Source organism: Embiotoca jacksoni, unplaced genomic scaffold, assembly GCF_022577435.1.
Source record: "Embiotoca jacksoni isolate LCO1_2020_lvr unplaced genomic scaffold, fEmbJac1.0.p SCAF_15, whole genome shotgun sequence".
Classification (NCBI taxonomy): domain Eukaryota; kingdom Metazoa; phylum Chordata; class Actinopteri; family Embiotocidae; genus Embiotoca; species Embiotoca jacksoni.
The window spans coordinates 1,459,093-1,482,114 of NW_027185285.1; the positions used below are offsets into that span (position 1 = coordinate 1,459,093).

At 41.5% G+C, this 23,022-nt stretch overlaps 1 protein-coding gene across 11 annotated transcripts in view; it reads right to left on the reverse strand.

Annotated features, from left to right (window-relative positions):
- Nucleotides 1-14,855, reverse strand: part of srcin1a (SRC kinase signaling inhibitor 1a) — a 103,630-nt gene extending 88,775 nt beyond the window's left edge. For 8 of the 11 annotated variants that reach the window (XM_069148706.1, XM_069148699.1, XM_069148708.1 and 5 more), the window contains exon 1: nucleotides 12,864-14,245. In XM_069148706.1, the coding sequence (XP_069004807.1) occupies nucleotides 12,864-12,939 (76 nt within the window). In that variant the 5' untranslated portion in view covers nucleotides 12,940-14,245. Of the gene's footprint in view, nucleotides 1-12,863; nucleotides 14,247-14,347 lie in introns of those variants that run through there. The other 3 variants (XM_069148703.1, XM_069148701.1, XM_069148694.1) reach the window with 2 other exon arrangements.
- Nucleotides 14,856-23,022: the final 8,167 nt, after the last annotated feature.

The following is a 23,022-nucleotide window of genomic DNA, read 5'->3' on the forward strand; positions in this document are numbered from 1 at the left end:
GAATCATTCAAACACAGCCGGCTGTCATTATCACAAACAGCACAAGAGGGAGAAAACACAACGGCGCACACACACACACTCGCTCGCACTTGGGGGCACAGGAACAAAAAAGATATACACACTACGAGAAATGCTCAGAAATCTGCATAAAAATGAAGGAATTGTATGGTAGCGGCATTTGCATATGCTGAAACGACTGAATATTGACCGATTTGTTGATCCATACAAAACTGATCAGTGAATACATTCACGTCTCAAGTACAAAATGCCAGTTACCTGCTTCAATATAAAGACTGGCTGATTTACTTCTTTGCTGCTTTTATATCATTGCAAAATGGACACTTTTGGACTTTATTGGACTTGAACTGAAAATATATTCACTTTACTATCATTGAAGATTAGTAAAAGCAAATGTATTTACATGTAAGACAGTGGAACCACAATATGGGTCATTTTTGCTTGGAAAATAATCAACAAAATAGCTGTCACTTGACTTTCTGTAGATAAACTAATCAATTAATGAACTAATCATTACAGCTCTAGTGGCAGTCCTTGAACAGTCCAAATGACATGCCGATTATCTACAGTCTCTGTAAACAATACCACAAGAGAGTGCAATGGAGAAACATGCAAATCGCACACAAAAAGGTCTTTGTTTGCCTGCACAAGGTGAGACCTCTCTCCTACAAAAAAACCTATTTGCATGCCATGCAACAACTGCTTGTGGTTAACCGGCTTACACACCACACCAGAACAGACTACTAATGCAGGAAGGATCAACTTCAAATAAAGACACTCCTCTCCATCTCTCTCCTTCTCTCTCTGTGGTGATGTGCGAGAAGTGAGTCAGGATGCACATGTTGAGTGAAGCAAAATTACAAAAGCACATCAACTTTTGTGTCCTCGACATTTCATCACCACGTTTGACATCAATTACCAATACGTTTGCATTATAACAAGCAGTGTACCGTAACAGACAACAGGACAGTCAATGATAACCCAGTGAGCTACAACGGAGCTGTCAATTTCTGCCGGAGCCACAAGCCAGCATTTATAAACCACATTGCATCTAATGTGTAGCGAGGGCTCTATTCACCTTAAAGCATTACTTTAGCAAATGTGTTTACACTCCAATGTTTGCATTATAAGTGAGCCAGAGTGCCACTGCTGGTTTACTGTATGCAGTGCAATGTAAATAAATACACATGTGCACTTTCTGTTGATGCCAACTTTATTATCTTCTCCCCAAGCAATGATGCAAACTGTATCCAAGGGTGACTTTCTGTATTTTAAATGGGATGTCACTGTTTGCAAGTCGCCCTCGACACATCACAGAAGGTTAGAAAAAAAAACAAAGTAAGCTGTTGTGCATTTCAAAAAAACAACATTGGAAAAGACAAAAAGCAATAAGAGAAAGTCCGCAGTAGCCTGTGCAACCTTTTTCTGGCATTTTCCACAGCTGAGAAACAGAATATCTTTTCATGAAACCAGTAAAATACAAACTCCCCGCAGAGTGCACAATGCATTAATAATTCTACCAAGGTATGAATATTTGAAGCTTTATTTCAGGGTGAGTGTCAGGGAAACTTGCGAGGGCAAGAAGTGATTGACTGATGTTGGTGAAATGAGCTGGTGCCCAGACAGGGCCTGCATAACCTGCACAGGCATCATTTAGAGAATAAATGGATGGTCAATACTTCACACAATAATGGTCATAAACCCTGTGACTTATCTCTGATACCACCCACCCAGCACCATCATCCATTTTTTTTTTTATATATATATACAAATGACATGTCTGGCTCAACTCAACTCAATGAACAAATATCATGGAAGTCTGAATGACAGGCACTAACCCATCAGTGTACACTCCTCCACCTCCAGAGCATCTGTTTGGCAGTGGGAGGAAGTGGGCTGGGCTGGATGAGCTCTGCTGCCAAACCCTGGAGCTTCTCTCTGCAGTTCTGGAGCTACTGGTGCACAATTCCTGCTGCCATCTAGAAGGTGGAGTTGATATTTTACCGTGATGGCCTCTTGGCACCCTGCTATGCCAAGAAGAGAAAGCTGCAACTCAGGACAAATAGCCAGCTCCAAGTTCCTGGCCAAGCCAAAGCACATCTGCCAAACCAAAATGAGCAGGCTGAAGGAGCGTCACTGTCGCACCCACCGAACGGCAGAGGATGGAATAACAGAGCCGAAGAACACTGAATTCTTGCACTCAAACTAGAAGCAAATGCACACAGACTACAAACATACATCTGGGAGCGCGGTAACACAGAGACAGAGATTATAAGGTCAGGACTGCAGCACTGCTTCCAAACGCTTGGTGGAAGATTAGTTGTTTGATGTATGGCCGGGTGATCCGGGAAGCATGCATGCACAATGGGGCTAATACATTGTTTATCAGTGTGAAAGAAAGCGGGGTCATTAGGGGTGTGGATACATTCATCACAGCAGACCTATCATGAGCTTACAGTGCTAGGGAGTCGGACTGCGTGTTTTTTTAGGAAGAGACCGAAGCAAAGACACAAGAAAAATAATTCTGGATGGTTGTGTAGGAGCTCAGGATGTGAGGGGGATAATGTGTGCGCTTATGTATATGTGCAATGCAATTAAATAATTGTCAGTGAACAAAACCGAAACAAAGACCTCAGTAGGTGCACATGATGTCAGTGTGGTGATGCCAACAAACTGTACAACACAGTAATATTTCAATGTATATAGCATCAAGCGTTTATACAGCATTTAACCCCACAGCTTCGCTTCTCATAATCACGTTACCACTTGCTGCCGCTCTGCTGCCTCGCTGCACCTCCACAGCCTCATCAACCGGCTCTGTGAGCCTCTTGTTTCCTAGTAACTGTCGGAGCAATGTAGGGCTCGGTAAACGGAGGAGCATCTTCACTCGTTTAGGTGCCTGACAGTTGGGTGCATGTGTGCAATGATTTGTAAATAATTACATGTGAATATATGTGGTTTTTCTTTCACCAGTATGGCATGACTGTCAGACGGTCGCTCAGTTGGTGCACCACTTTGGTCCAGACTGAAATATTTCTAATCACTGAATGGATTGTCATGAAGGTTTGTACAGACCCCCAGTTGATGACTTTTTATAACTTTGGTAATCCTCCCGACTTTTCACACATTTTTCACTTTCCCACAAAAATATCTCGACATATTGGTTGGACTGTCACAACATTTGGTACAAGGCATCATAGGTTAAAAGGCTAAATCCTAATAATCCTCTTGTGATCCCCTAATTTTTTTCTCTACCAGCACTATATTAGTTCACATTTGTGGTTGGATGGATTGCCATTAAACTTAGTGCAAAGATTCATGTTCCCCTCAGGATGAATTTTAATCATTTTGGTGAGCCTTTAACTTGGCTTAAAGATCTTCTTGTCAAAATGTAAATCTGTCTTAATGTCTGTCTAATTTTTTATACAACCAATTACCCTCCAAACTAATGAACATTCCCATCAGACTCAGTTGCACTTTGCATTTAGTGTTAATTGGCAAATCCATGCAGGCTAAGACGCCGAACTAAGATAGTGATCATGATAAAGATCAGTATCAGCATGTTAGCATCGTCTTCGCAAGCATGTTAGCATCATGGATGTGATAAGCAAGTACTACCGTGCTGTCTCAGAGCTGCTGACATAGCAATCAACACATAGACCTGTTCTTGCATTAATGTCCACAGCGACATGGGAATATACTTTAGAAGGGTTTCATTTCTCAAACATATAGTACAGAAGGGGTTAGTCATTAAATCAATGACCCAACTGACGGAAGATTAGGCTGCAAGAATTCTAATAACTAATCAATCAAACACATTTATTAACTATTGACTGATTACTGCTTCTTGAAAGCTTGTCACCTAGAAATGACATGTATGTAAACTAAATTGTTTCCTCCAAATATATTAAAATGACAAACATAGCCGCTGCATGGATTGTGTCACACTTGTGCCACCACAGCCTGGTTTTATATATTGAATCCCATCTGTGTTTTGATTGGGGGCAACAATAATAAAAATCCAGGTTTTGTTAAAAAAACGTAATAAACATATTGTGTCTAAAGACACTGTGGACTTTGTATTAGACCCAAACACGACCTTTGCCAAACACATTTAATGAACAACATTTTGCCATTATGCTCATAATGAAATCCTGCATTACATTTCCTTCAAAACATATTTGCAATTAATATTACGTGTATATCAAAGTCATTTCTCAGGGATGGTGTTGAGAGAGCCAACCCTGTGACAACCTTCAAACATCCTTGATCTAAGTTATGGGCTGAGCTGCGGCTTTGGCAGTGATTACCTCTGTCCAGTCCTCAACAAATCTCCTGTTCTTGAACAAGGTCAAACATTAGACGGCAACTCCTTGCTGCTGAAATTATGACCCATGAGTGACTCACTACCACCAGCAACACTTACTAAGCGACGCACAATCACAGACGAACAGTCATATTCAGAGCAGCCATTTTCCTCTCTGTTTCCCTCCCACCCTCCGCTCACTACAGTTCATAAAACAGCCTCTCTGCTCCTAATCTTAAGAAAATCTCTGCACAGTGCACACATCTCTCCTGCCTTTCTGGTGTTGCTGTCGCACATGATGTTTCAAAAACATCAATGAAATGTTCTTTATTAAAGCCTTTGGTTTTCCATTAATACCTCCGACTGAGGAGATGGACGCTGCACAGCTAATCGATCGAGAAAATACAAAACGCAGGCAGCATCGGATGAAGCAGGAAGACGCAGGTCTGTCTCAGGGTAATACAGATCTGACCTTTTCATACTCACTGCTCTAATAGTTTATGGCAGCAGCTTTGGCCTCATCCATGAATTTCACATGCAATGTTTGTGACTGCAGTGATCCCCGTTACAGAAAATCCATTTTTGAAGCTTGGCTGGACTCCTGGATGAAGCAAGTCCATATCTGCATCTCAGCCGGTTACAACTCATTACATGTATATTAGTGGGTGATAACGTGGGAATTGGTTTCCTTGTGAGAAGGGTAGCTCCTAGTGGGGAAAATGAGGAAGGAAATGAAAAGTGATCCAGAAAGTTCCAGCAGAGCAGAGCTTTTCTTACTGCACAGACTTGCAATCATACAAGGAGGTGTAGCAAAGACCACACAAACAAGGACATGTCGAAATGAACGAGTGATTTAACAGATTGAGACTGGTGCACAGCTGACGGCAAATGTGATAGAGGTTTAAATGCTGATTGGAGCAGAGCGAAGATGGAAATCTAAATTGTAGCCAAACCCCAAGGCTATGCACACATATTTGATGCTTCAATTCACGCAGAGATTCTAAATCTCTCGTTACAGTTTGACAAATCAACCTTTAGTCTGAACGTGGAGAAGAAGGGCAAAGAGGGAGAGAGTGAAGGAGTCTATCGGGACGAGGACCGAAATGAGATGAGGAAAATTTGGATCCCATCAGAAGCAGAAGGACGCTAATCTGCCTAAAATCATCAGAGTCTGCACTCCCTGCTTTGTATTCCTGCATGAACATCTCCAGAATGAAAATCAGAAGTGATGGGAGGAGAACGTAGGAGGAAACAGTGTGACTGAGAAGAAAGAGGACTATTACAGCTTCTGCTAGCACCTCACTAACACCACCATCTTCATTTCCTCTAACTCTTCCCACTTTCTTCATTTTCTCCCTTTTTTCTGGGCATGTTTTAGGGTAAAGCTACTTCCCTCTTTCAGGCTTTCTCATGTCTCGCAATTCAGCACCCTTTGTAAAGTAACGCAGATGCCAGAAAGGAGTCTTTAGCCCAGAGGTATCTGAAATATGAGCTAAATCAGGCTCTCCCTACACTCAGGAGCTGACAGGTTCGTAAGTGATTCAGCTCAACTTGCTTCGAACCCTTTTAAGCATTCACCTGCTCTTAAATGTTTAATAATGACCACAAAAAAATGTGTCCACGTAACAAAACAGAACCTTGTGGGAATGATAACAGTGCAACATGATCTGCATTTCCTATGTTGAGACTGCTGCTGCTGTCCCATGCAGGGAGGAAGCGCATGTATTTGAACCTGACACTATGTGCCCCATTTCCACTGAATATTAAAAGCAGAGTGTGTGCTGCTATTTCAGGTACAACAAAACACCAGGTGAGACTCACGCGGATGTCATACCTCTTTGTTCCGCAAGAAGAGAATCTGTTTGGTTTTGGAGGTGTGGGTGTACCTGCACGTACAGATACAAAAAATAGCCTCCTGGTACACAAAGCTTATAAATGGATTGGTACATTTAAAAAAAAAAAAAAATTGGACTCTTATTCTTTTTCCAGTTTTAAAAGATGAAGAATTATGGAAAATGACACAAAACTAAAGGCTAAAATTGGCCTTTAATCTGAAAACAAGACCAAAACATTTAAAATTAGGCACACATACTGCATACACTCTGTGTATATAATCCAATACAATTTAGCAATACCTTTACATCTACAGTCTTACTGAGTGTACAATTTGTGGCAGGTATGTTGTGCTGGATTGCATTACGTTGCATCGCTATGCCTAATAACGTGGCCGGGGAGCATTTCAAAAAATATTAACATTGGCCTGGGATTTGTATTTAATTTTCCAGTCTTTACTGAGGTGTGTGTGTGTGAGTCAGTGAAGAGAAAGCAATAAAGAGGGAAACTGATACCCAACTGATAAAACAGACAGTCGCTGCTCTGACAGAAGAAATTTCAACGTCTCAAAGGCTTATTTGCAATGAATAAAACACCTGGATGATTATTGTTACATAGAACAATAAGCACCCTTGCAGAACTGATTTATGATTCAATTTTGTTTTTAAAGATTCAACAAGAGTGACAATCAGTTTTAGAGGTGCTGGCTGGCACATTTTGTTACATTTGGACAAAATCAGGTTAGCTGGGAACTCCTTGTTTCTAGTCCGAACCAAGCAGAAACCTTTTGGGGCTGGAAAAAGAAGCCAACGCGCACAATGTTAAAATAACCAACTTTAGAGTAAAAATAAACATGTTTACAAGCCACAAAAAAAATGTTTTGGTTACTGTAGTTAATTTCCTCATTCATGACAACTGCACGGGAAGTACATTTTGTTATGACTCACCCGTTTACCAAATTGGTGATAATGGTGTAATAAGTTGTGCACAATTGGGCTGAGCTGCTTTGAGTAACAGGTAGGTGCCATCATAGTTTAGAAGCTGGTGTGTGCAGGGTTCAGTTGGAGCCAGACTTACCATGGGGCTATAGTTTCAGCAACCAGGTTTAATTCGGCTTGCCTCAGCTCCACCTACGCTCCACCTCTCAGCCCATTTTGGGGTTAGCCCGGAGTTAGCCGGAGTCAGGCACTGCCAAAATGGTGATAACCGGAGCCACCCACACTGAGCTTCAAAAGCACTCTTCAGGAAACCTATGAGTGACCTCACAGAGGCTATGTGCATTAGCTAATCATTTGCTGGATTGAACTTCTTTGGTACAGTCTGCTGGTTATTAATATCTATTAGATCGGAATGGCTAACAGTCTGAAGGTGTGGTTATTTCACATGTTGAGACCCAGCATTATGTACAGCAGGAATTTGATCCAGTATATTATTGTTTGATACATCAGAGGTTATTTAATTAAAAAAGTAAAATAAACCTTAAAATACACATGCACACACATAACATTACATCTTCATTCAGTAAAAGTGCAGTGGGAGAACATGAATTGAGTAAGATGTCACACTACTATCCTGAAAATACTGACAGTGGGATTACTGTGCATGCTGTCAATCATGTGTGTGCTTGATTGCCAGAGGCTCGGTGGAGAGTGGAGGGTGAGGAGAAACGACGCAGCCTCGCAGTGATGAAGTCTATATTTCTGCATTTGATTGGATGACTAGCCTTTTAGCTGGTGAAGTTTTACTTCCAATGTCTGCACCAGTGAAATTTTTCACAGATCCCAAGAGGGCAAAAAGTGACCATTAATCACTGAACAAAATAGCCAAGTTCTGGAATAAAACAAGTGCCTTTTGCCAACCAAATTTAAATATTTACCTCATTATTTTCTGTATTCGCACACATTGATCTGCACTGTACCAACTGTCACTATAGCAGAAAACAGATGCTGCTTTCAAATACTGTCGAGAAGCACGGTAATTACTGCTAGGGTACATTTTAATCGACCAATATATTTTTAAACAGCCAACAAATGGAAAAGCTGAATTCTACATTCCTGATATGCCAAGATGTGCTCTCATTATCTTGCCATTACATTACAACACCACTTGCAAATGTCGTTGTGTTTTTTTTGTTTTTTTTCTTCCATTCTCTTGCTGCAGCACAAAGCAGCTCTGTAGCACTCATTCTCTAGAATAGTCAGCAAAAAGCTCTTTTTGATTTAGGGTCCATTTTGTTATGTCTCACTACAGAATACCTTAATATACGACAAGTTGTTTTTATGAGTCGCAGGCTGGGGCTTTTAAGAGCACATTAGGGCAGCTAGACTTCTCCAACTGATCACTGTGGGCCAACTAGAGCCCTGTGAACAGGAAAAGTCTTGCGGATAATGAAGTAAATATGGTTCTCTTGGACTCGCAGTGCCATCGTTTTGGGAACATGTTGTACAAGCTGCTATGGGGGTAATTTTACTGTCATTTTCTGCTCTTTTTGGAATTATAACAAACTGGCTGCAGCCCCATTAGCAGATACAGAGAAGGCCACGATCCAACTTGATTAGAGTTCAGACTTTACAGCTGACAGGAAGTGACAGTAGGTGAAGGACAATTATAGAGTTTTATTCATGTTAAAGTAAGTAGAAATTATAGGACTCTGAGAGCTCAACGCACATGCAAAAAAAAAATCACATGCAAATTAGAAGAACATCATCAATTTGACAACACATGCACAGCATTTAGAAAACGCACTCAAAAAAATCAGACCACTTGACACATTTCAGAAACACGCCGCAAATATAGGCATCACAGCACATCACAGAAATGTGCTGCAGTTACACCAAACGACAACGGAAGTGTTTCAAAGGACACTTTAAAAGTGAAGACCATGTCCCGATCCACTCATTTATTTAAGACACAGTTTTAAGTTGGCTATCCCTCAGTGCAGTAGGAAAATGAGCTCAGAAAAAAATGAAAGTGTTTCTGGTTCATTTTAACATCGTCATCAAGTGCTTTAGAGATTATAGAAGATATCTGCTGTTGACCTAATGTTGTGCTTTTGCATACTATTAGCCTGCCAATTCAAATAACCTGACAAAATACACACAATTAATGGTGAAACACCCTGTTAGCTGGCTGTAACATTAATACTTACTTTCAGAATTTGTAACAGGGGATTAACGTTTTTTAATCAGTTGGCATAAGTAAACATAGCTGGCAAAGTATTTAATCCCCAATTGAAGGATACCAACGCTGATTGGATAACTTTGCAAACAGAGCTATGAAGGAAACATTTTGGATTTAAATTTATGTATACAATTTCAAGAAAATATGTGTGTTAGGAGCTCCATGCTTTTTTTCACAAATGTAAAGTCAGTATATCTGTGATGAATTCACAGGAGTCATTTTAAATACAGCAACAGGGATTGCTGTGGCATTAAAAACTCTGTGTGCAGCCCACCATCACTGAATTAATGGGGCTGATAGCAGAAACAAAGAATTTTGAAGAGATTGACAAAGACACTGAATTTACTTTAACACAAATTGGCTACATCTTTTCCAATGACAAAGCATCATCTTTTAGCAAAACATGTTTACCTCCACCCACGTCCACTCCATAAGTGGAAGTAAAATTATTAACAAATTGGTACAAAAAAGTCATTTTCACCACTATGCGGTAACACCAACAACATACATGTTTTTTTTAGATAAATAAATTGGACAAATAACTATCATTTATCAGAAAGCCATAGTGAGTAAATATTCAATATCGCTCTTCTCTTTGCTTTGCTTGAATTCAAAAGGCTTAAAAGGTCAAAATTAAATGGAATTAAACAAAATTTATCACAAGCTGATTGTGCATTGAATTTTACTGTATTTTTTTGGTGCATCTATTTCATAAAACATGAAATCACACATGGCTCATATTCTCCTTTCGATCATTAAGCACGGATATCAAACTCAGTCACGCACATAGTTGTGGCGTGGAAACAAGGACCTTTGATAAATGCATGTAATATTTAAACTCTTGAATCATTCAATGACCTTGAAAGCTTAGTGTGCTTACCACTGCAGCTGTGAGAGATTCATCATATAGGCCACAAAAGCCTAGAGTAAAAAGCACAAGCCATTCACAAAGGTCTTAGTGTTTCAAACGCAACCTTGGTTTCCATTAAGGAATCCCTGCCAAGCAGGAGAAACCTAAGAAAATACAATGACTCCAAAAATGAGACGTGAAGGCATTTTTAGGTTGTTGAATGCTCAATTTTTCACAGAACAATTATATTCTGTTGAAGCATGGATCAATCAGTCGCTTAATTGCTGCATGTACTGTATATCATATAGTCATTCCTCATACGCTAATGTAAAGTACACATTGGGAGAAACGTATGTTGGTGCAGCCCTGCTACAACCTGCTGTGATGACGACACAGCATGAATCAAAGCTAAACAGCTTCCCGGTTTGGACAGAGAAGTCAGGGATTTTCTCATCACACAATCATTATGTGCTCAACCCCCTTTTATGAACGAGAGGTTGTGGCTATATGTGTGTAGGTGTGGAGTCGGCACATCATGTTAATATTTTGTTTCGCCAATTTACTTCAACATCAGTACAACTCGGGCAGAGCTATTCCCAGCAGGGTCAATTACTTGAGAAATGCCCTCAAAACATGCAGCTCCCCTGCCATAAAACATTGCATCATCATTAGCCAATCACGAGGCAGCATTCATGGGGCTTTGTGTGGCACAGACCAAGGGAATAAGCAGGTGCATAAGTACAAAACAGTGACTCCACAAACATGAGATCCACAGTGTGCATCACTGCTTTCAATAAAAGACGTTTAAAGGATCGGAGGGACAGTTTGGTAAAAAGACGATTCTATCAAACACTCATATTACTTGGTGATTTGATCCGGGCCTAAATAGACTTCAACAAAGGCAAGGATATAATGTGGTTCAATTGAGGTTGTGTCCTTGCATGCTAGATAAATATCTGACGGGCACACGATGACATGACCCGGTACAGTCCACCTGTCTTTGCTTTCACCATTGAAAGGAAAAGATGGGAAACAGCCTGGCTGAGCACCTGGGTTTAAAACAAAACCTGTTCTGTTAAAAGCATTTATCTGCTCATTTTCTTTGTTTACTATATTTGCATAGCTTGCGTCAGTTATTGTGAATTTATCAATGTGAGCCCAATCTTCGACTGAAATTAACGACCAGATTTACAGGTTTATTCTTCCACATCCACCCTCCTGCAGTAGACCGTCCTGTGTCGAAATAGTGCCAACGTCAAGACAAACTCCTCCACATTTTTTCTGTGGTCTGATTCCAAACACATCAAAGAAATGACAGCAAAGCTGCCGTGGCCAAGAGGTCATCAACATCGCCTCAGACTCTCTTAGTCTTAGTTCAAAGGGAACTGGACTGAACTCAATTTATCCTACGCTCTTATCTAGAGAGCATAGGATGAGATGCCATCACTTTCTTCAACACGTCATGTAGAGCCTTGCCATGTTCCACGTCTCTGCCACTACTCTCCCTTCATACGCCATGAAAATCACTTCAGCATGCAGTGTAACAGCCTCTCAAACACTGCGGGCCCCTCCTAGACACGACTCTGGCTTTGCCTCACCAGAGAGGATCAGCATATAGACAGACATGTGTGTTGACATAAACCTCCGCTGAACATACTAGGTGTAGCATGGAGGCATAAAGCTACCAGGATCTACAGTCGCTGCACAATGGCAATATGACGATAAGCATTAGCTCTCCGGCAGGATAATACTGGGCTTAATGCTCGACTCTGCTTAATCTATTCTTCATGGTTTAGCCTTGCAGTGTGAACTGGTAAAACTCTGTAATGGGCTTATAAAGATGCTTCTATTTGCAGTTATAGGCAGCGGTTAAAGTTGGACTAACAAATGTAAATGCCATACTTTTTTTAATGGCCAACTTAGCTAAGCCTGATCTGGTAAATTGCTGCTTCGCTGGTGGCGTCAATGCAATTAGATTGGTCTTTGGCTGCATTATGTTCAATTAGTACTTACAAAAGCCACCATCAGCAATGACACTCCTGAATACTGCAGGTCTGTACGCTTGGAAATCTTTTGTTTCAGCAAATTATTCAAAACTGCTGTGCTTCTGTGGAAAAAGAACTCGCTGCTCAAAACATTCAGCCAACTCTATTGTCTGTTTTAGATAAAATGCCCATGGGTCCGCATTCAGCCTAATCCGTGTCAATCCCTCTAAGATAGACACTGACTACAGACAGAACTCCAAGGACAAGCTTTACAGTGATAAAGCAAAAACTCCAATATATATATATATATACATACAGATCAGTGGCCAGCGAAACAGGTTTCATGCCACTGCAGCTTGTCTCTGCCCTCACCTGAGCCTCAAACCGATTTCCTCTGCGTTTAAAGAGTCAGATGAGTGTCTGACAAAAGAATTGAAATATCAGCTTGGGGAAATGAAACCCTTCAAAAGGTCATCTGGAAAACAGCAACAAAAAACAAACAAAAAAAACAGCCAAAAATCTGACCAGAAAGGTTGAAGGCATCACTATTCTCCACCGAACATCAAAAAAAAGTTCACGATTAAATAAGTTGGTTTACTATTCCCCTGTTGAGCCTCCGTTAGGCACTCAGCACTGTTAAAACGAATTATGTCGCCGCTGGCCCGAGAAAGACCTCTGCATCGCAACTTACCTGTCCATCTACGAATAAACCCTTTTTTGTTCTTTTGTTCTTTGGAACTTCCTTTCATTCTTTCCCCGTCCTTCATATCCTCTGTCTCTTGTCTTCCCTTCTCCCCACTAGCAACCAGACTGTCCCTTAGTTTAGTGAGAGGCAAGCAAGCGATGAAGAGGAGGGGAGGAAGAGAGGAGGTAGAGAAGGTGAGGGAGAATGAGGCGTTAGAGAGGGAAACTAGTGTGGATGAATTCCCTGAGCTGTGTGGCGTTGTCCTTCTCTCCGAGAAGTGAGCGTTTATCCTCTTCCCCTCTCTTTATTTCTTTGCATCTTAAGTGTGGATACTTTTCTTCTGTTGCTCGTCAGAGAGCGTCGCCATCCCAGGAGTGTCTCAAGTATATTCTCTGCACTTCTTTCCTACTTCAACTTTACCACACACCCTTCCCACGTTTCCCTCAGCACTTGTGTTCATTTCCAATTGTTTCCTCTTCTTGAAATGCAGCTCTTGTAAACAAATGCAAACACACGCAGAATATTCCAACACATACAGACACATTTGCTTGCCTCTCATCGGGAATCAGAGCGCTTCAGTTCATTTTTAAACCACAGCTTGTTCACGCTGCATAACTTGCGACGATTAATTCACATTAAGGGCCATGAAAGAGGGTGAAATAGAGAGATTAAAAGAAAGAAGAAAAAAAAAAACAGAGATGCAGAGGCCCGGAGGGAATAGCAAGAGCATCACATTAGGGAGTTGACCCACACGTTCATCCATTTACAATACCATCCCCCATTCACTCAAGGCAGAGCTGCCAAGTCTCCTCATTAAGCTACTATTACAGCCACCATGTTTTTATTTGTCTTATTCATCTTTGTTTCTTAAGTGTCTCGCTGTCTTTCACACACACACACACACACACACACACACACACACACACACACACACACACACACACACACACACACACCGAAGTGCCTCATTCCCCAGAGGTTGTCCATGTGGTTGACAGCAACAGCTGTAACCAACACACCAACAAACACCGACACAATCACACTCTCCCGCTCAACTACACACAAAACAAAAATATCTCTCACGAGTCACCTCCCTCTCTCTTACACACACACACACACACACACACAAACACACAGACTCACACCCACCGACACCACCTGCTTCACTGATGGTACTTCTGCTGCACCACCCCACCACCCCTCCCATTTCTTGCTGCTCCCACACATGGTGCCTCCACCCAGTGTTTTCCAGTACCCTCATCCCCATTCAACAAGCCTCCATCCGCTCTTCACCTACTACCCATTAACTGATGCTACCTTTCAGCATCACTCTCCTCAAGCAACGCCGCTCACCACCAGCCCTCAGCCCAACCCCCATCCCCTGCTTTCACAGAGTGACAGGAGGACAGACAGCTGGCTGGATCGCACCGCACGCGGAATCAAACAAAATACCTGCTACACAAGTATGCATAGAGATAGGGTTGACATGCCTTGGGATGGTGCATTGCCCATGCTGCGACACGGACCGCTGCAGCTGAAAGTGATCGCGTTTCCTGTTCCCTCCTCCTCTTTTTTTTCCCCTCTTTCCTCCTCCCTCCTCCTGTTCCTCGCTTTCTGGTCTTCACAAAGCGCCGGGTCTCCTTCCTTGTGCCGGTCCCCGCGCTCCTATTCGCTCCTCGCCTTCACTCGTCCTCCTTCCCTTTGTCTCGCTCTGGCTTTCTCTTCCCTCCGCCGGAACCTCCTTTCCGCGAGATGGCTGTGGTCCAGCAGCGGCGCTCCTGACAGCACTGCGCGTGTGTGACTGCGAGCACGTGTGTGAGTGTGAGCGTGTGTGTGTGTGTGTGTGTGTATGTGTGTGTGTGTGTGTGTGTGTGTGTGAGAGAGAGAGAAGAGATGGGCGTACTCTTCAGCAGTGTGAGCTCCGGAAGACTGTGCATGCCGGTGCAGGGATGCTCCGCACACAGCTAAGAGTGAAGCACAAATTTTGCCAATGACAAATTCACACTCCCTCACCCAGTCTCTCTCACTTGCTCTCTCCATGCCTTATTTCCTCCCCATTACACATTATACTCTCTCTCTCTCTCTCTCTCTCTCTCTCTCTCTCTCTCTCTCTCTCTCTCTCTCCTCTTAAAGACACAGGCGGCACGCTGCATTGCTACACGCCTAAGGGCACATCTCATGATATGGTAAAGGGGAGTCCAGGGACACGGTCCTGTATGGGGGCTCCGCACATGAGCTAACAAGAGGGTGGGCGGAGAAATGCTTGAAGCATCTATTGTACCAGGAATGGAGGGGTGGGAGGCGGGAGGGGTGGGGGGTGGGAGGGGGTGTAAGATCGGGGAGGGTGGCGCTGGCGATGCGAGAAAAGAAAGAGAGACTGGAAGGGAGAGATGAGAGCGAACACTTGAAACATCTCCCTTGTGACAACATCAGCTAATGATGAAGCTGCACTGGGCCACAGGCGAGGTTGTAGTGGATTGGCATGGCAACCGGGAGCTCAGTGGCAGGTGAGGATGACAAGAAGGGCGCCGCAGGAGGGCAACCTCAGCACCGCTGTGGCCTGTGGCTCTGCCCTGCTGCATGTTTGTTTGCCAGCAGAAATTATTACTCTTTTGAATCGTGGCAGCTTCCACCTTCAGTGCCCTTGTAGAAAACCCCTACTGAAACTGATCATGTATGATACTGTACATCTGACGGAGGACAAACAACTAAAAGAGAGCTACAAGTAACAGATGGGTGGGGGGGGGGATCAGGGACAAATAGTAAAAAGCAGTTGTGGATGAGAGAGATTTACATTATTACTGTCAAACAGAGTGAGGCTATTCTTTGCTATCGTAACGGGTGCTGATGAATTAAGAAGGAGGGGGGGGGCGGGCAGAGAGAGGGAGAGAAAGTAAAATGCCAGGAGATGGAGAGATAAAAGAGGATGGAGAGCCTCTTCACGAAGAGCGTGATGAATAATATATGATCAGGCTGCTCATGACTTACACAGCACACTGGAATGTCCGTCATGTCCAGCTGGATCACGGCTCGGAGAGAGAGAGAGGGAGAGACGCAACATCAACCTGTCGGCCGCGGTCTGTGCACCTGAGCCAGGAACGAGCCGACAAATCCCTGCAAACAGCACAAATGTACAGATTTTCTTTCAAGGCGAGAGAAATGTACGAGACCCAGTGTTTAAGACCAAACAAACTGAAACATATTTTCGTTTTAGGGGATCAAAATGTCCTCATTAAAATTAGTATTTATTCTGGTTCATTGAATTTGTTTCTTTTAAATAATAAAAGACATTTCTGATTACTGTATAACGTCACATATTTAGTCATACATGAAGAAAAAAAGTGCATGAGTTATCAGTAGTCAGCAGTAATACGAATTCAATTGGAATATGTTTTTTAATATAAATTAAGGCAACAAGTACAATTTAACTTCACCTAAGGCCAATAATGTCTTCACTAGCAGAGGTGGGCGATATGGTCCTAAAATAATATTACAGTATTTCAGGATATTTTCTGTTATTCTCTAACAAAATACAGAAAAATATCCCATTATTTATTTCAAGACTATACAAGTGCAACAAAATAAGTGTTAGTTTTATATATCAGCATAAATGTACAGTGTGCCTTCAAATATTCAGCAAAACTACAAAAAAAAAATTGAAAACAATAACAATAACTCATGAGATCCATATTTTGTGTAAAATATAGTCAATTTCAGCCGTGCTTGTTGTTCCTGAGCATACATTAGACGCGTGGCATCATACTGTTACACTCCATAATGGTATGACATTATTATGTCAACAAGTTGAGACATTGCCATTATCACAATGTACGATCATTTATCATTAACCTATACCAATATTACCGTGAACAATATGATGTTGCACACCACCACACTTAAAAGTAGAACTGAAAACAGCTATTTGAGTTCATACCGCATTTATGTCTGAAGCCAGATATCTGTTCATTAATATTCTATATGGTATATGGGATAAACTGAAGTGTTCACGCAAGGAGACAAATAGGAGAGAGAATCATACTGCAGTGTATCAAACCTTCAGTGAAACATGGTGGTGTTTTGTTGGGACACCGAATCGACGACCCATATTTTGTGAATGAGATATCCATATTTGGATATTCCCATATACTTTTTGTATCATCTTACACGACACTCACTTCCAAACCAGACATGTCTCGCCTCACAGAGACCAAAACAAACAAAACCTTGACCAAGAACTTGCCCTCACAACAACAACAACAACAACAACAACAACAACCCCCCCCCACCCCAAAAGAAAAAAAGAAAAAAGATGTTGATGTTTCACTTCACCTGCTTATTTACATCTGGCAGTGGCTTTTTCAACAGTTGATTTCAGGTGATATACAGCATGTTGACATGGAACACCTCACATCAAGCATGTGCACTTGACAGGGAGTATATATATGTCGACTTTAAATTGTATTACTCCTTTTATACCACTGCTGTGTGGCTGTATTTCATGCTGTGGACTTGTGCACAGTGAGTAAACAAACATAAAGCTGCTGCAGTCAGTCTAATAGATTACCAGCCCAAAGACGCTGCAGTTGACAAACTGGGATGATTGCTGTCATCTGCATCATTTGTGCAACAGCTTATCATATTCCTGAGTGATACATTCTTTTAGGAAATAATACTGGAGTTTGGGGAGAGCTGGTGTTTTGCCCTGGGGTTTATATATTGTACTGAGCAGGAAGCTGCTCATTGCAGAGGTGCATTTTGCTGAGTAAGTAGCTCTGAGTTGATGAGCACACGCTGCCTGTTTTCTAACAAAATGACATCTGCTGTTTTATTGTTGGCTTGGATACCGACCTTATTGCAGAGAGACTTATCAGGGCACTCAGTCTAAAAATAATACGGCTTTTCATATTGCAAGATTCAAATTCATGTTCTTGGAGGAAATGTTTGGTTGTCCCAAAGGAGTTAAAGGAACCCAGTTTGTCCTGGATGTCCTTCTTCCTTCTCTCCATCTCAGCTGTGCGAGCTTGTCGACCTAGAAAACCCTTCAGCACACTCTGTGGTACAATAGATCTGCCCTTGCTTCAGTGGAAACTGGCCATGAGAGGTTAATGGGGGGGGAGGAGGGGGGAATGTCAATGACGGTGTGACTTGGGTGCAGGGAAAACAAGACAACCTTGGTGGGCAGAGTGCAGAGGTGCTCTTAATGTATATGAAAAAGAGAGAAGGTAGCTGTCATAACAGATCAATCATGTAAACACTCCATGTGTCTCATCGTAACCTTCAGACCACGACCCAAAGACATTGTATATGCAGAGCTAGTGGGAGTCCAAGTCTAGTCAGAGGTGAGGTAAAAGACGAAATATCCACGAAGATGAATATTACTTCTTTTCATCTGCCGTCAGCCCTCAACTAACAGCAAACAAATACCGTTCCAATTATAAGAAAAACATTCATCATCTGACCATTTCAACCTCCGCAGGAATCCAGCAGGGACATTGCTATCATTGCACTTACCACTTCTACCTTTGATAAACATGAAGAGCAATGTGCCACCGGAGACAATGAGCCACATGCACTCGGCTCGGTCGCAAAGAAGAGTAGTAAACACCTGCTTAGAGCCTGACACCAGCTATTATGTGGAAACTACTGTGTGGGGTTTGAGCAGGTATTACTAAGAGGCCATTCCCCTGAGGCACCCCAGGTCACCCGGGAAATACACTGTGATTATCATGGATGTCGGGCCTGAGCACCGGCTGCCCGTAGAGACCGGTAGAAAGTCAGCAACCTACCTGAGATACCACAGTGTGGTAATATACATCAGTCAACCAGCAGATAATTGTAACTGAAACATTCAAAGAAAAAAAAAAAAGAGACATGGACTGAACTGTGTGCAAGACAACAGGCATATTTATATCTCTAAAATCAATAATCATTATTACCCACTGCTCGGGACCTAATTTGCCAAGAGGTAAAAACCAAAGAAAACACCAGTGATGATTTAAAACTAAGTACATTAACTTCGAAGCCCTAACTGACTTGTCAAATATAGAATGATATTCTTACACATAATTGTAGGTAGAGAATAAGATATTACTTTTAAAAAAAATTAAAAAGTGTTCACTTTGACTGCTGTTTATGATTTGTTTAGAGTTGGAAACAAATATTTAAAAACACCCCGGTATTGTGTGAATATCTGTAAACATGCTTTTGAAGGAACACCAGCAGGTTTTACAGTCAGAAGTCAAAGGCGATGAAACTAAACATTCCCAACATCGGGGTTTTTTTTTTAATTATTTTCTATTTCTTTTTGCTGTGATGTTTGAAATTGATATCTGTTCTGTTGTAAACTCAGTTTTTTTTATTTTTTAATAAAAAAACATTTTTATCCACACAGCTAATGTTTGCTCACTACCTGGCTACACACAGTAGCCTACACATTAGCACAAATGGCAAATGCCTACCTCCAATAAAAAAAAATACTCCGCCATTATTAACCTGGGAGCTGCGATGAGGAGGATACAAAACACATCAATTTCTTCAACAAACTTTTTTCCTGAAACATTAGCCTGAGTATCTGTGCAGCTCTGACGGAAACAAACGCACCGAAAAACATCATTTGACAGCATGATTATCCAGCCTCACCTGAGAGGATATATGTCGTAGTGTGTACCGGACGTGACGTCGACCAGACACTCGCTGCTCAGGATTTGTTTTTTGTTTGTTTTTTTGGTTTGGGGTTTGTTTTTGTTTTTTTGTTTTTTTGGTTGCGAAAAGATGTTGCAGATATTGTAAATGTCAGTTTGGGCATGTATGGTCATCAGGAGAAAATGTTGGAAAGTAACTGGTGATTTGACTTAAGTATAGCCTGTGGTATGTAGAGAGGTGCTCACTTTCAGTATTTCCATTTTCTTGTTACTTCATACTTTGATTGAATTAATTTTCTTATTGTGTCATGCAAAACCAATATACTCAAGTCCAAATAGGCTTACCAGATCAAATTTAAACTCTACAACTCATTAGTGTACCAGCACATTTCTGGATTGTAAATATACATTTCATCATATTAAGGACAAAACAAAAACAAAAATAAGATCCATTGTCAACTTCTCCACAAAGCCTGCCATCCCCCTGGATGTTTTTTTGTTTTGTTTTTTTTACAGTTAGGCTACTGCTGTATGCAAATACGGTACTTTTTATTCCATTACATTCATTATTCATTATTCTGCATAAATTATGAATTTACATCAAAAACATAAGATCATAATATATATATATATATAGGTAAAATTGAATTGAAATGAGAAAAAAAAGGATGATGAAAGCAGCGGTTTGTAAACTTTTGGGCATGTGAGCTTTGCTAAGAGCCGTTTAGGTGTCAATAAATTGTTATTAGGTCGATTAGAGAAGGATTTTCGCTCTAAATAGCTTATCTTTCATTTTAAGTAACTATTTGAGGCTCCAGTAGGTACATTTATCCAGTGTTTCACAACACAAGCAAAGATTAGAGAAAAAAGACAGTATCTTATTTTTCTATCCTGCTACATTAATCCTGTCAAAACTCCCTTTGGACCCCAGGTTGCGTAGAAGTGGACTGAAGTACATTTTGCTGGTAATACCTCTGTACTTTTACCAACATTTCATTGTTGTACTTGTACTTGTATTTAAGGATCAGAGTATTTCTTCAACACACCTCCACAGTTGAAAGAACCTCATAAACTGTTCATATAATAAAACCTCAAAAACAGGGTGAAGAGGAAGAAGAAAAACATATATATATACAGAATTAACATGTTAAACACACCGTAATATATTTAATAGAGTACTTCTGATGCAAAACAACTACATTTACTGAAAAGGCTTTATGTATGTGAAATGATCTAGCTCGTTCTTTATCCTAACAAATTCCACAGTGTGAAATCAAAGCCTCCGTTCTTGGCCTCCTAGTTAATCCACTGCCAATCAAGTGGACGAATCCTGCGTTTCCATGGCGATGTGAAGGGCTAGATATGACTTGTCTTTCAGAAAGGTGTAGTCGCTGGTGAACTCCCGTTTGCTTTGGCGTGTGTGCGTGTTTGTGTTTGTGTTTGTGTGTGTGTGTGTGGGTGGACGGTCAGGATCTAAAACGCACCAGCGCAGCCGCAGGCACACTGCTGAGCACCGTCTGTGACTTCTGCCTGCCAACACATGCAAGCCAGCGTTAATGTTACACATACACGCAAAAGGCATAAGGGACCACAAATATCTATAATATACTCACGGGCATAAAATACAAGTTCAGATGTTGCAGCACATATTTGCAACAACCTTTTTTTTCTCCACCTTTAAACAGATATGTACTTTTACTGCCCTTTACGATTCATTTACCTGCATCCCCTGATTGATCCTCATTGTTACAACTGATCGATGAAAGATAATGGTGCAGTGCTTCTCTCCCCCCGGGATGGAGGTCATCAGTGGTGGAAGAAGTACAAAGATCCTTTACTTAGTGAGGAGCATCACAGCAACTCGACTGCACATAAAAGTTCTTCATTAAAAAAAAAAAAAAAAAAATCTTACTTAAGCAGAAGATTAATGACAAAATGTTCGGAAAGCACTGAGTCTGCAGAGAAATAACCTGTAAATGGTACATTGTTAGATCAATAATATTGACGCATGATTGCTTAAGCAGAGTTTTAATGTTCACTGGTGAAGATGGAAGAAGTTTTATCACTTTATATGTATCCGGCTGTCACCAACATAACGCCCCTCCAAGGAGTCAGAAGATAAATCTGCGGGGGGGGTTTTAAGATGATTAATGTGGTAGAAAAGAAGAAAATAATATTGTTCTGCCTCACAAATCTGTTAGCACTTTTTTTTTACACTTGAACATGTACTTTAATTTGAAATATTGCATAGTTCAGCCTTTTTGAGCCTCAATGAAACCATCTGGAAAGTTTAAAGAAACGCTGCTTTTTAATGAATGTTGGGAGTCCCAAGCCAAAAAAGATCAGAAACAGCTGGCTTTAATCGTCAACAACGCATTGAGATTGATAAACCGATCTAATATCCGTGACGCAAAATCATCATCTAACGCTGTCAAATAAATGTAGTTCTCTCCGGTGAAAGTGAAGAAACATATAAAGCGGCATTAAATGTGAAGTATACAAATCGTACACCGGTTGCAGTTCTTGGTGTACGTGTACTTGGTGACGTTTCTCCACAGGAGGTCAGAGAGAAGCAGCAATGTCCGCGCAACGAGGACTAATGTGGACGTCGTGCCGGGGTGAACGAAGGGTTAAAGTGCTGCGTAAAAGAAAGAGTGTGACGTCACACTTCGAGGTGAGATGTAGTGGATCCGCAGAGAGAGTCTGACAAAGGTCAAGTGCAGCGGTGTGTGTGTGTGTGTGTGTGCGTGTGTGTGTGTGTGTGTGTGTGTGTGTGTGTGTGAGTGTGATTGTCCATATCTTATTAAAAAATGATTTTAGGTCGTTCCAGCTCCGTTTGATATTCAGAATGAATGAGAGACTGAAGTAGACGAAGGCAGGAGAGATGGGATGGATGGCAAATGTGCTGAGCCAGGGAAAGCGATTCAGATGCACAGTGGTGTTAAAGAAAAGATGACGATCACCTCAGCTCGGTCTCCGTTGCAGAGCAGAATCTTTCCAAAAAAAAAAATAAAAAAAAATATTTATTACCAGATCAGGTCATCAAGCATCTTGTAATTCCCATTCAAAGGGCACCAGCAGCTAATGCAGGGTGAGAGATGTCTCTCCAAGGATGAGATCACAGGCTCTTGCTATATCCTCTGTTCAATTAAATCAAAAGAAGACTAAAACACCATCTCTGCCCCCTCTGCACCTCTCTGCATGTGCACTAAATGAAAACCTCTATCACAGCCCGTGTCTGGTCTCCTGCTCTCCCTTTTTTCCCGTGTCTGCTCAGTTGCTCTCTATAAATACACAAGGTGCTGTTTCCAAGGTAACAACTCTATAGAGAATTTGGCCACCTGAATTTCAGATGGAGTGTAAAAGGAGGGTGAACGGCGATCTGCCGGCTCCCTGATTGTCAGAAATACACCCTCGTCTTCTCTGTTGACGTCTGTCCCAATACTGTAAAACCGTCGCTCTTCATCAGACCAGTCCTACATGTTATACCTCAGAGCTGGGAAGAAAAAAAAAAAAGATTCCCA